Source organism: Fundulus heteroclitus, chromosome 21 (assembly GCF_011125445.2).
Source record: "Fundulus heteroclitus isolate FHET01 chromosome 21, MU-UCD_Fhet_4.1, whole genome shotgun sequence".
NCBI lineage: Eukaryota > Metazoa > Chordata > Actinopteri > Cyprinodontiformes > Fundulidae > Fundulus > Fundulus heteroclitus.
The window spans coordinates 12,576,390-12,590,813 of record NC_046381.1 but is presented as its reverse complement, the minus strand read 5'-3'; the positions used below and the strand labels follow the sequence as shown (position 1 = coordinate 12,590,813).

Sequence of the window (14,424 nt, the reverse complement as noted above, 5' to 3'; positions counted from 1 at the left end):
TAAGTGACTTAATCTTTAGCTGACTTCTTGCTATATGTAATTGTGAGTTTGATAAAAGGTTTGGGTTCACCTAAATATTGTGACAGTTAACCTTGCTGAAAAAAGCTGGTGTAAATAGTTAGTCTGCTCGCTGAGCACAAACTACAATGTCTAGGAAATGGTTTTACTTCCCCAAGTCTTGGCTTTTTCTTGGGCATGTGGTGTTGACTATGATGCTGCTTTAATTTTAAAAAGTAGTGTGATTTTGGCCAAGATGGCAAAAATGTTTGGCAAAATGATTGGATACCACTACTCTGGTGGGCTTTTGTTCATTGACTTAAGCAAGTTAAACAACTTATATACTTGTAAAGCCAACAGAAGACATATACCTGTCAATTGATTGTGAAAGATCCAAATCAACTCCAAATAGCAGACAATTTGTATAAATTAACATTTTCATTGGTTGCTGGAAAATACCAATTAAGCATGAAAACAACTCAGTAATAGTAAAATAACAGAGTATTTAAAAGATTAACACATTATAGTGTAACTTGCAATAATATTTATCTGACTTTGACCATAAATAGCACCACACTGACACCCACAGAGACTAAAGCAACAGAGGTCATAGCCAACAGCAGCCTTGACTACTGACAGAGTCCACAAAGTGTACAGTGACTGAACAGATAGATGGTAAAGGGACTTTGAGATGAAATGTAGAACAGATGGCACTCTGTGGGTGGTTCAGGCCATCTCTGATATGGGCAGTCCTGCTGGGTGAGACACAGTCTGTCACTGATTGGTGTCTATCTGACCCACTGGTTGGTTGATTTCTAGTATCAAACACGGCAGGACACAAGACCCAGTGTTTTTGTGGTGACAGCATGGTGGAGGAATCATTATTACCAAGGACTGACTTCAGTGGTCATCAAGACATCAATCATGAAAAAAAAAGAAGCTAAAGCCCACAGCAGTCTGAATCATTTGGTTGATAGCTGAAGAAGAAATTAGTTACATCACCTATCTATACAAACATCTAAAAAATTGTGAACATTTTGAAAAAGTTCATTATTGTTTGTCATTCATTTTAGAAAGTGTAACTCATTGTTTAAATTAATTACATAAATATCGAATTATTTTAACATTTTAATTATTGTAATTGCAATGATCATCGCCAATGGATAATGAAAACCCAATATTCAGTGTCTTTTTTTAAAAAAATGTAAAAAAATGTAATGTAATTGCAGTATTGTGGCCTACGGTACACCGTTATGGACAAGACTGATGACAGATACCCAGAGGACAGTCACCTACTCCCTGCACAAGTGCAAGGAACAAAGGGGTCATTGCTACAGAACCTGGTTGTATATAGAATGCTGTATCCAAGCATGTTCATGGAAAATTGTGTGGAAGGAAAAAGTGTGGAAAAGGTGTATCAGCAACAAGGATGAACGGAGCCTTTTTTAGGATTGTCAAGCAAAATTCATTCAATAATTTGGGGAAGCTTGACAAGGATTAAACAGAGGCTGGCATCAACACATCAAGAGTCACTATGTAAAGACAAATCCAGTGCATGGGCTACAAAATTTGCATTCCCCGTGTCGAGCCATTCCTGAACAAGAGACAATGTCAGAAGCATCCTACATGGAAGAAAAAGGAGAAAAATAACTTAGCTGTTGCCCAATCGTGTTTTTAAAATTCAAAGTTTTAACAAGATTCAAAATTAATCTTTGCATTTAATTTGGAAGTCAAGGTCCCACATTTTGAAGAAAAAGTGGGGTGTGTGAGCCACGTTGCTTAAAGTTCAGAACAAAGTATCCATAAACAGTGATGATTTGGGGGTTCCATGTCATCTGCTCCTGTTGGTCCACTGTGTTTTCTGAAGTCTAGGTCCTCAGTCAAGACACTCATCTACCAGGAAATTTTAGAGGACTTAATGCTTCCTTCTGCTGACAAGCATTTTGGAGGTGCTGACTTCATTTACCAGGACTTGGCACCGAAAAGGTACCAAAACATTATTCAATAACCAAAGTGTTACTGTGCTAGATTAGGTAACAAATTTGTTCGAAACTCCGTAGAAAATCTATTATGACTATGGTCAAAAAGATGATGAGATACACTAGGCCAGGGGTGTCAAACTCAATTTCACCAAGGGCCACTTCAGCATATTGGCCACCCTCAACGGGCCACATTGACTGTATAAATCAGGAATGCCCAAGTGCAGTCCTTCAGACTGCAACTTTTAGATGCGTCCCTGCTAAAAACATACCCCAGACAAAAGGTTGAATTCTTTCATTAAGCCTCATTCATAGGCCTCTACAGCAGGCCTATGAATGAGGCAATGATCCAGGTGTGTTAGAGAAGGAACGCGTCCAAAGTTGCAGAGCATAAATGTATGAAAAAACAATGTTAAAAATAAATTAAACAACACCTCATATTGTTAAATAACTGATTTTATGTATTCAAGTGTTAAATATTACATTTCAGTTTGCATGGATGTAAAATTACTGCTCAGTTTAAACATTACAATACTTAAATCAGTGTAAAGATAAGCAGAGAAAGAACTTAAACAAGTTTTGATATTAACTCTAAACTTCACAAAACGTTTGGTTATCTAACATAACCCCAGTTCTTAGAATAATATGAGCGAGGTGTCTCGCTATGGGATGCAGCCTCCTGCAGCCCTGATAGAAGCATTTATCTCAATCTGCCAATCCTGATTGGCCGGTGAAAGTGCTCGTCTTACGCCACGCCCAGTAGCCCCGACTACTAAAGCGTGCGCAGATCACGTCACTTCAATTCAACAAGCAAACCTCTTCTCACCGCCCAGCAAGAAGGGTTGTCTGGCGAGACACCCTCGCTCATATTATTCTAAGAACTGGGGTTATGTTAGATAACCAAACGTTCTTTTTCATAATATTCACTCGGTGTCTCGCTATGGGATATGGTAGCTCCCGTATTGCCAGACAGCTTATCGAACAAGAACCGGCCGTATGGGGAAGGTCCATAAGTTCCGTTATGACTTCAGGACCGCACTGGCCACGCACGGTCTGGACACGTCAAGCATGTAGAACCGCACAAAAGTCAGAGGCGAGGACCAACTCGCTGCCGAACAAATGTCCTGAACGGACACTCCCCTGAATAAAGCCCAGGACGCGGCCATCCCGCGGGTAGAGTGTGCACATAAACCCGCCGGGGGGCTGCAGACCCCTGCTTTCATACGCCAAAGCTATAGCCTCTACCACCCAGTGGGCGAGGCTGTCCCTTACGGGGCTCCGCCCAGGAGACAAAGAGCTGATCACTCCTCCTGATGTTCTGTGTCCTGTCCATATAAGAGCGTACGGCCCGAACAGGGCACAACATGTGCGCTCGCTGTTCACCGGGGGAAGCGGAGAACGCCGCCAGCTCGATCGTGAACAAGAACCAACTACTTTAGGAACAAAAGCTGGGTTGGGTTTCAGAACCATACGCGTGTACCCCGGGTCGAACCGAGTACATGCGGGGTTCACAGAGAGCGCATGAATGTCGCTGACTCGTTTCGCAGAGGCCAGAGCCAGTAACAGCACTGTCTTAAGAGACAGATGTTTAAGACTGGTCCCCAACAATGGCTCAAAAGGGGGCCCTTTGAGCCCTTCCAGAACCACCATCAAATCCCACGGGGGCAGCAAAGGTTTGGAGACAGGGAGAAGCCTGCGCGCGCCCTTCATAAACCGGCACACCAAAGGGTGTTGGCTCGCCGTTTTGTCCCCAAATCCTATATGGCACGCCGCTATAGCAGCCAGATAGACCTTAACCGTGGAAAAGGCTTTTCCTTTATCAATCAGTTCCTGTAAAAACGACAGAATCGCTGGTACAGAACACTGAAAAGGAACGTAGTCCCGTTCAAGACACCACCGCTCAAACAATCCCCACTTGGAGCCATATAGAGTCCTGGTGGAGGGAGCCCTGGCATTTTGTATAGTATTAACTACACTCTGAGGGAGCCCAGCAGTGGTCAAATTGAGCCACTCACGGGCCAGGCCCACAGCTGCAGTCGCTCCGGGTGCGGGTGGAACACTGTCCCCGCCCCCTGCGAGAGCAAGTCCCTGCGCAGCGGCAGCTGCCAAGGCTGGGCGCACAGCATCTGGAATATCTCCGCCAGCCAGTGTTGTGCTGGCCAGTGTGGAGCTATCAGGATCAGCTTGTGATTGGATGCCCTCACTCTGGCGAGAGTAGGGGGTATCAGGGCCAGCGGGGGGAACGCGTAGAGCAGCTCGTGCGGCCAAGCGTGCGCTAGTGCGTCTACGCCCAGGGGAGCATTCAGGGTCCTCAGAGAGAAGAACAGCTCGCATCGAGCGTTTTCCCTGGACGCGAACAGATCTATCTGGGCGCGGCCATAGCGCGCCCATATCTGCTCCACGACTTGCGGGTGCAGCGTCCATTCTCCGTACATTGGCGCGCCCCTGGACAGCAGGTCCGCACCTGTGTTTAAATCTCCCGGGACGTGCGTCGCCCTCAGGGAGAGAAAGTGGGCACTGCTCCAGAGGATCAGTTCGCGTGCCCGATCGTGCAACATACGAGAGCGCAAGCCTCCCTGGCGGTTGATATACGCCACTGTTGTCGTGTTGTCTGTCCTCACCAGGACATGGTGACCTGAGAGGAATGGGAGGGAAGTGTCTCAGGGAAAGAAACACAGCTGAAAGTTCGAGGAAGTTTATGTGCAGGCGCTGGAGAGCTTGGCTCCAGCGACCCCTCACAGACCTGCCCTCGTGAATGCCGCCCCAGCCGTATAGGCTGGCATCCGTGGTCACAACCTTCCTGGACGAGACGGTGCCCATGGGCACCCCTTGGGTCAGGAAGGACGGGGCTCGCCAACAGCGCAGAGCTGTTACACAGTCCGCTGTGACCATTATCCGCCGTGCGCCATGACGCACGGGGTCCATTCGGAGCGAAGCGACCCAGCGCTGAAAGTCCCGCATGTGAAGACGGCCGAGGCGAATCACGAGGATGGCTGAGGCCATCAGACCCAGCAACCGAAGGCACAGTCTGAACTGGACGGATCTGTGCCGACGGAAGTGTGCAAGGCAAGCTCTGAAAGTCGTCACCCTCTCCTCTGATAGGCGAGCTGTGAACGGCACAGAGCGCAGGGATAACCCCAGAAAGCATATCTCCTGCGTCGGAGATAGGTGGCTCTTTTCCATATTTATCACAAAACCCAAATCCATCAGGTGTGCTGTGACAATATGTGTGTGAACCCTGGCTTCCTGTTCTGACTGCGCTAACAGGAGCCAGTCGTCCAAATACGTGGCCAGACGTATCCCACGGCGTCTGAGCGGGGCTACCGCGGCCTCTGTGCACCGTATGAAAACCCTCGGGCTGAGAGACAGGCCGAATGGTAGAACACGGTATTCGTAACACACCCCTTGAAAGGCAAATCGGAGATATTGTCTGTGAGGGGGGTAAATGGGAATGTGGAAATACGCATCTTTCAGATCCACGGACGAAAACCAGTCGTTCGGTCTTACTAGACGCAGCAGTGCTGCATGTGTCAGCATCCTGAACTTGTATTTCCGCAGGAATTTGTTCAGGGCTCTCAGGTCCAGAATAGGGCGGATTCCCCTCCCCCCCCGTTTGGGGACGAGGAAGTATCTGGAGTAAAACCCTGACAGACTCTGTTCGGGAGATACGACAGAAACCGCTCGTTTGTCTATCAGAGAGAGGATCTCCTCCTGTAAGACTCGAGCTGATTCTCCCTGTGCATGTGAGTGTACTACGCCGGAGAAACGGGGAGGGACAGTGGCGAATTGAAGCCTGTATCCCCGGGAAATTGTGCGTAATACCCACGGTGGGGCCGCTGCTGCTTTCCAGCTTTCCCATTTGAGAGAAAGAGCAGGAGCATACTGCGGCTTTTGCTCCGCGCCCCCCTGTGGTAGAGCCGGGAAATGATCCTCGGGTACCACCGCAGGTGTGACGGGGCGCTCTGCTCTGCTCCGCGGGGACGGCGACGCCCATCCCGGTAGCAGGGCTGCAGGGGGCTGAATGGCCACCCTGCTTATGGAGAGAGCATTGTTTGTTTTGGCTTTTTTTTTTTTTTATCTGCACCCTCGGCTCGTGGCCTGGATGTGACAGATTTATTGTTTTTATTTTCACACCGTTCAACCTTCGAACGTGTGTGTATGTGTGTGCTTGTGGACATTCTGCTCGGGGGCGCAACAGCGCAACTCTCCGAGGCGATGTCCCTCTCCTCGCGGACCGGCTCTGGAACGGGCAGCGGTGGCACGGGGCGCGCACGAACAAGCCAAAACGGTGGGCCTGCGCAACGGGGAACTGCAGGCTGCACCAACTGAGGAACGGGCGGCTGTCAGGCCGCTCTCTTTTTCTTCATCGCCCGGGGGACCGAGGTCGCGGCGGCTGTGGGCAGCGGCGGCGCAGCGGTCGGGGAGGCGGATTTCCCATGCCAGCCGGCTCCGCGCTCCTTCCTCATCGGGAGGGGCTGGCCAGGTGGTGGTGGCCGTCTCGGCATTTTAAAGCGCGGCGGCTGGGAGGCAGCTTGCCCAAAGGTTTTGCGCTGCACCGGAGGTGAAGGCGCTGGGGCTTTCCGAGGGAGACAAAGCTTGAGGGCCTCGTTGTCCTTCTTTTTTGCCTCGCATCTCTGCTGCATTGTGGCCAATGCGGAGCCGAAGATGCCTTCAGGGACGATTGGCATATCCAGGATGTCATCCCGCTCCCTGTCGGTCAGGTTAGCGAGACTGAGCCATCTCGCTCGCTCCTGGACGACGAGGGTTGCCATCACTTTTCCCGTGGCCTGGACCGAGACACGTTGGATGCGGACAGACAAATCGGCGATGACCGCCATTTCCTCCCACGCATCCGGGTCTTGCTCCTTGTAATGAAGAGGCCTTCATTACTGGGACTGTTTTTAGGAAAAGTAACTGGTATTGCACTTTAAGAATACTTTTGCACTGTAAACTTGCACCTTAATTAGCACTTTGTTTTGCACAGCACTTTAAGCATGACTTTGCACAGAAATAACCATTTGCACACAAGAAGTTTTAACTATTTATTGAATATTTATTGGATATTTTAATAATTAGCATGTAGCCTTTTGTTCAGGTTCTGCACAGCTGCTCCTCATTGGGAAATGGTGTGGGCTCTGTGAAAAGAAGAATTGTTGTTTAGAGCTAAGGTCTACTGTCAGGAAACTTAAGCAAATGGTGGTGTAGAATCTGTGAGAAGTGTGAGACTAAACAAAGTGTTAGAAGTTGGTGACTTACCTGTTTTCTATGTCCTCTCCAGGGTGTTTGGACAAATGCTTCCCCGGGGGTCCAGACACCATTTATAGGTTCCGGGAGAGACCATGGGAAAAGCAGGGGGGAACTTTTGCACATTTGTTTTAAGGGGTTTTTAGGTGTGGGTTTAAAAGATAAAATATTTATAAAAAATAGGTGGGAATGTGTATTGTATTTATAATGTAAATATTGTATTTTATAGGTAAAGTTAATAGTAAATTGTTTAGTGCAGAATGGTTTGACCCTTAATCAGCAGAGGGTATTTAAGGCAGTGATTGTGTCTGTAAAACAAGTTGGTTGTTGGTTGGTTGGTAGTTGGTTGGCAGAGTGAATGCTGCTACCAACAAATAAATGTATTGCTGCTTCCACATACTGCCACTTGGTCATCATTCCTGCTGAAACTCCAGCCTCAAAAGGCCACGAACCGACAAGTGGTGTCAGGAGTGGGATTTGTCACGCTGCAGTGGGAAAATGATGACGAGAGGTGGAAAAAAGCCAGGCCAAGAGGAGGTGCCTGATGATGGAGTTGGAGCTTCAACTGATCTGGAAGCCATGACAGTAACCAACCCTGGGGACAAGTTGGAGGAGTTGGCAGTGCTGGTGAAATCTCTGGTGCATTCTCAAGCTGCCAGAGACCAGAAGTTGGAGAAGGACTTCGTTCGTCAGGAGCAAAGGTGGAAAAGCATGCAACACCAATTTCAACAAATTCAACTTCAAGTAAATTCTATACTTGACAAACCTGACCTATCAGAAGCACAACAATCCCCCACCACATCTGAGGTCCATGAAGTTGATCGGGGTGACGTCCAGGTGGCCCATGGTTCCAGGTCCACAATGGAGCCAAAGTTTATTCCCTTATCCTTGGAGGACGACATTGAACATTTTCTGACAACGTTCGAGAGGATGGCCCAGGTGTGTCGTTGGTCCAGAGATGAGTGGGCGGTTCGCCTCGTCCCCCTATTGACAGGAAAAGCTCGCACAGCCTACGTTCTCATGGATATTGCAGACTCTGAGAACTATGACAAGGTGAAAGAAGCAATTCTAGCCAAGTATGAGATCACTGCTGACACGTATCGACGCCGCTTCAGATCCCTGAAGGTTGAACCAGGTGAGACGCCACGTGAACTTTATGTAAGACTGAAAGACTTGTTTTCAAGATGGGTTAAACCTGAAAAATCTACTGTGCAAGAAATATCTGAGCAGATAATTTTGGAGCAGTTTTTGAGAATGGTTAATCCAGAATTGGAGATTTGGATACGTGAGCGTGACCCGAAGACGGCAAAAGAAGCAGCCAGCCTTGCAGAGGTCTTCACATCCGCCAGGAAAGGGAGCAAGAGCACCTACTTTGGCCGAGAGACCCACTATGCCCAACCAAGTAAGTCCACTGGGGGTGAACAGGGCTCTGGTCAAGTTCAGCCTAGAAATATTTCAAGTTTAAGGCATCTCCCTTCCCAAAGACAGAATGTTAAGAAGTCATTTTCCAAATCCTCAGTCCAAGATGTAAGATGTTATAACTGTAATAATTTTGGCCATACACAACACTTTTGCCCTATCCTTAAATCAAAGCCCTCACTTTTGTGTTCAGTTCCAAGACCAGCTGGAGAGATGGCAGAAAAGAAAGTTTGCACTGTTCCAGTTCTGATTAATGGACAGAAGGAAGAAGCTTTACTTGATTCTGGGTGCTTCCAGTCTCTGGTGCATAAGAGTTTGATCTCAGAAGAGAAACTTAGTGGGGTGGGGGCTAAAATAAGTTGTGTACATGGAGATGAACACGTTTATCCTACAGCTGAGGTGTATTTGACAGTGGGAGGTCAAACATACCTGGTACAGGTAGCTGTAGTTCCCTTTTTACCATATTCAGTTATTCTTGGAAATGATATCCCCACACTCTTTGACCTTCTACACCAGTTAGAGTATGATACCCAAGGGTTCAGTGACACAAACTCGCAGATTTCAGTGGATAAAACTCAAGGGCTAGCTGGGGGACACTTAAAACACTGTCATGTAGTAACAAGAGCACAAAGTGCAAGGGGAGATCTTGAAGAGCTACCTTTTTTTGGTGAATCTCTGGAAGCAGAGCTGGGAAAGACAAAGAAGTCTAGAGCTCAGAAAAGAAGGGATAAGTTTAAAGGTGCAGGTAGTGAGGGGACAGCACAGTTGGCTAAACCATCCAACCTCTTTGATTTTGACATTCCCTCTGATATAGGGGCACTCCAGAAGGAGGATCCTACTCTAAAGCCCTGGTTTGAAAAGGTGACAGGGGTGGAGGGAACTCCTCACGGCCAGGTAAACTTCCTGGAAGACACTGTTTTTGTAATTAAAGGGGGCATCTTGTATCAGAAGAGGGGAAAGTCAGAAGCTTTAGCCCTCCCACAGCAATTTAGACTTAAAGTTATGGAGCTGGGACATTCAATTCCCTGGGCAGGCCATATGGCTTTTCACAAGACACTGAGTAGAATCAGCAGGCGTTTTAGTTGGCCAGGAATGTATACTCAGATTTCTAAGTTTTGTAGCTCCTGTGAAAAGTGTCAGTTGACTTCAAGCAAGGGCGTGGCGCGAGCCCAGCTACAGCCACTGCCAATCATTGAAACACCTTTTGAAAGGCTAGGCATGGATATTGTGGGCCCATTAGAAAGGAGTTCTGCAGGTCATCGTTACATATTGGTAGTATGCGACTATGCTACACGGTACCCTGAGGCCTTTCCACTCAAGTCCATTAAAGCACGATCATGTCGCTAACTGTCTCCTGCAGCTTTTTTCTAGAGTAGGAATACCAAGAGAAATTCTTACAGATTGTGGGACAAATTTTTTGTCCAAATTATTGCAGCAGGTTTACAAGTTGTTAGGGATTAAGGGACTTAAGACCACCCCTTATCACCCCCAAACGGACGGGCTAGTGGAGAGATATAATCAGACTCTCAAAAATATGCTACGCAAGTTTGTTTCTGACACCGGTACCGACTGGGACCAATGGCTTCCCTACCTGTTATTTGCTTATCGAGAGGTTCCACAGGTTTCCACAGGCTTTTCACCCTTTGAACTTTTGTATGGGCGTCAAGTGAGAGGCCCACTGGATCTGCTGAAGGACTGCTGGGAAGACCCCAACACAGACGGTGAAAATATTGCAGCATATGTCATTAATATGAGAGAGAGATTGCAGGAAATGGCATCATTTGCACAGGATAACATGAGAGCAGCTCAACTACACCAAAAGACCTGGTATGACCAGAAGGCCAGAGACAGGGTTTTCTTTCCGGGACAGAAGGTACTGTTACTACTTCCTACCAGTGACAACAAGCTGCTGACACAATGGCATGGACCATATGAGATCACTAGACAAGTGAGTAAAGTCGTGTATGAACTGTACATGCCAGAAAGAGCTAAGAAGTATCAGACATTTCATGTCAACCTGTTAAAGGAGTTTCATAGCCAACAGGAGCCTGTGCACCAAGGGTTATTTGTGCGTGCAGTTAAGGATGAGGAGGTGACTGAGAAATTTTTCCCAACTAGCACGTCAGATTGTGCTTCAGTTGACCTGTCTCATTTGTCCCTAATGGAGCAGGGCACCATAAAACCTCTCTTGGATCCTCAGCTCTTTCGAGAAACTCCAGGATTCACGTCACTGGTTCAACACAAGATTCGGCTGAAGGAGGATGCACCAAGCCGTCAAAGGAGTTATCGTATCCCAGAGCGGTTGGTGCCAGTGTTGGAAAAAGAACTAAAACTGATGATGGATTTGGGAATAATTGAGGAGTCCACTAGTGAGTGGTGCAGCCCAATTGTGCTGGTCCCAAAGAAAGATGGCTCCCTGAGGTTCTGTATTGATTTCAGATATTTAAATGCCATGTCCAACTTTGATCCTTACCCAATGCCCAGGGTTGATGACCTATTGGAGAGAGTTGGTTCAGCAAACTTCATCACGACTCTGGATCTGTGCAAAGGATACTGGCAAGTGGCTTTGGCACCAGAGGCGAGAGAGCTGACCGGGTTTAAAACACCTTTTGGTATGTACCAATTTAAAGTCATGCCATTTGGGCTTCAGGGTGCACCAGCAACATTTCAACGTTTGATGGATCATGTACTGAGAGATGTGTCAGCATTTTCTGCGGCATATTTGGATGACGTTGTGGTGTATAGCAAGTCTTGGGAGGAGCATGTGACTCATCTACAGGAGGTGCTACACTGCATCCGACTGGCTGGGCTGACGATTAACCCTAAAAAGTGTACCATAGCCCAGAGGGAAGTGGAGTACTTGGGCTTTGTCATTGGCTTTGGAAAGATAAAGCCTCAAGTTGGAAAGATGGAGGCAATCCAGTCCTTCCCAGTTCCCACCACGAAGAAAAAGGTGAGAGGATTTCTGGGTTTGGTGGGCTGGTACAGGAAATTTATACCTTCTTTTGCAGAAAGATCAGCAGTACTGACTGACCTAACAAAGGGGTCAGCCCCCAACAAAGTGCGCTGGACAGAAGAATGTGATCAAGCATTTAAAGACCTCAAGAAAGCAGTATGTACACATCCAGTTCTACAAAGCCCAGACTTCAGCAAGCCATTCATCTTGCAAACAGATGCTTCAGGAGTGGGCCTTGGAGCTGTCCTTCAACAGGAGGTGGATGGTGAAAGACGACCGGTGGTGTTCTTGAGTCGGAAGCTGCTTGAGAGGGAGAGAAGATATTCAACGGTGGAAAAAGAATGCTTGGCCATGAAGTGGGCCATCGAAGCCCTAAGGTATTATCTTCTGGGACGTCACTTCATTCTGGAGACCGACCATCGAGCTCTTCAGTGGTTAAGACGTATGAGAGATGCCAATACCCGCATTGCAGGATGGTACCTGTCTCTGCAGCCTTTTGACTTCACGGTTCAGTATAAACCAGGGAAGGCTAATGTGGTTGCTGACTGTTTATCTAGGATAACAGAGGATTGATATACTGTGCTTTGAAAAGAAGAGGAGGGAAATGTAATGAAGAGGCCTTCATTACTGGGACTGTTTTTAGGAAAAGTAACTGGTATTGCACTTTAAGAATACTTTTGCACTGTAAACTTGCACCTTAATTAGCACTTTGTTTTGCACAGCACTTTAAGCATGACTTTGCACAGAAATAACCATTTGCACACAAGAAGTTTTAACTATTTATTGAATATTTATTGGATATTTTAATAATTAGCATGTAGCCTTTTGTTCAGGTTCTGCACAGCTGCTCCTCATTGGGAAATGGTGTGGGCTCTGTGAAAAGAAGAATTGTTGTTTAGAGCTAAGGTCTACTGTCAGGAAACTTAAGCAAATGGTGGTGTAGAATCTGTGAGAAGTGTGAGACTAAACAAAGTGTTAGAAGTTGGTGACTTACCTGTTTTCTATGTCCTCTCCAGGGTGTTTGGACAAATGCTTCCCCGGGGGTCCAGACACCATTTATAGGTTCCGGGAGAGACCATGGGAAAAGCAGGGGGGAACTTTTGCACATTTGTTTTAAGGGGTTTTTAGGTGTGGGTTTAAAAGATAAAATATTTATAAAAATAGGTGGGAATGTGTATTTATATAATGTAAATATTGTATTTTATAGGTAAAGTTAATAGTAAATTGTTTAGTGCAGAATGGTTTGACCCTTAATCAGCAGAGGGTATTTAAGGCAGTGATTGTGTCTGTAAAACAAGTTGGTTGTTGGTTGGTTGGTTGGTAGTTGGTTGGCAGAGTGAATGCTGCTACCAACAAATAAATGTATTGCTGCTTCCACATACTGCCACTTGGTCATCATTCCTGCTGAAACTCCAGCCTCAAAAGGCCACGAACCGACACTCCTCAGCGGACGCGCCAAACAACTCCGCTTGGTAGGCGGTGAGGATGGAGAGGGCGTTGAGGGCTCTGGCCGAGAGGGCAGCTGCTTTGTACGCCCTTTCGGTCAGCGCAGACTGAAAACGATCGGGCTTAGCTGGCAGCGTCGGGCGCCTGGTGGAAGCCGCGGACAGCTGGCTCGCGCTGCCTGGGCAGAGATGAGCAGCTACCGGGACTTCCACCGGAGGCATGGAGAAGAAGCCATGGGCGTCCATCGCCTCGCAATCGAGGGATGCCGCGCCCGCAATGGGGCTCCTGTTGCTGTACGGGCAGCTAGTCCATGTTTTGGAGAGCTCAGTCAGCAACTCGGGGAAGACAGGAAGAAGCTGCTTCATCGCGTTTCGCGCCAAGGGAAGCCGTTTGCCTTCATAGCGGGACCGGGTGGGCTCCGCTATTGCAATCGGCCAGGGGATCTCCAGTTTCTCTGCCGCGCGTTTGCACACGTCGAGCAGGTCCACATGGAGGGAGGGAGCTGGTGAGCTCGCTCCCCTGTCTTCCCTGGTGGAAGGGCTCGGCAGCTTCGGCTTTTCAGTCTGGACTGGCGCCATGAAGATGTCATCCTCTTCCTCGTCCTCTGATATGAGGAACGAGGCGTCGTCATCCTCCTCCATGGGGCTAACATCCAGCACGTCTTCCTCGGGAAACAGGGGGGCACGGAGCTGCTCGCACTGGGCACTCCAGTCGTAGCCAGTCTCCGGGGCTTCCCCAGCCATGACCTCGTCCTCCTCCGCGGCTGCCTCGTGGGCGGCGGTGGGGAGGAATGGGTCACGGTCCGAGATGCTAACCTGGCGGGCTAGTCTTCGTCTGAGGCTCTTGACCGTGAACACTTTGCAGTGCCCACAGGACCCAGGAACTTCGAGGGCTGACCTGGCGTGGTCGACCCCCAGACAGGTACTGCACACAGGGTGGGTGTCCTTCCCCGAAATTTTGTTCCCGCAACCACAAAGACGGTATTCTCCTCTGGTGTGAGGGTTTTTCACGGTTGCCATTTTCCGACGAGCTGGAGTGCTGGTAGGGAAAGGGATCGTGGCTAGCTGGTGTGCTAGCGTGGTGGGGTCGAGAAATTCGCTGGTGTGCCAAATGCTCGACCGACTCGAGCGTCCGCGGAGGGGAGCCGAGAGGGATTCCGCCGTGGAGTGAACGGAAAAAAAGAAAACGATACCGGTCCGGTCTGGAGTGAGCGGACAGGGCAGAAATCGAAGCACAGTGCTAGCGTCCGGCGACGGAAGCTAGCAAGGTCCGTCTATGGGCAGTTAAGCTAGCAAAAGGCTCCGACGTGAGATAAGCTCTGAGGTGAGAAGAGGTTTTGAATTGAAGTGACGTGATCTGCGCACGCTTTAGTAGTCGGGGCTA

General features: G+C 48.3%; 1 protein-coding gene across 1 annotated transcript; it reads right to left on the bottom strand.

The window, feature by feature from the left end:
* Nucleotides 1-6,226: 6,226 nt before the first annotated feature.
* Nucleotides 6,227-14,212, bottom strand: LOC118556781. The gene is made up of 2 exons (XM_036125037.1): nt 13,038-14,212; nt 6,227-6,841 (listed from the first exon to the last, which is right to left on the bottom strand). The coding sequence occupies exons 1-2, from the start codon at nt 14,058-14,060 to the stop codon at nt 6,320-6,322; spliced, it is 1,545 nt and encodes a 514-aa protein (XP_035980930.1). The 5' UTR covers nt 14,061-14,212; the 3' UTR covers nt 6,227-6,319.
* Nucleotides 14,213-14,424: the final 212 nt, after the last annotated feature.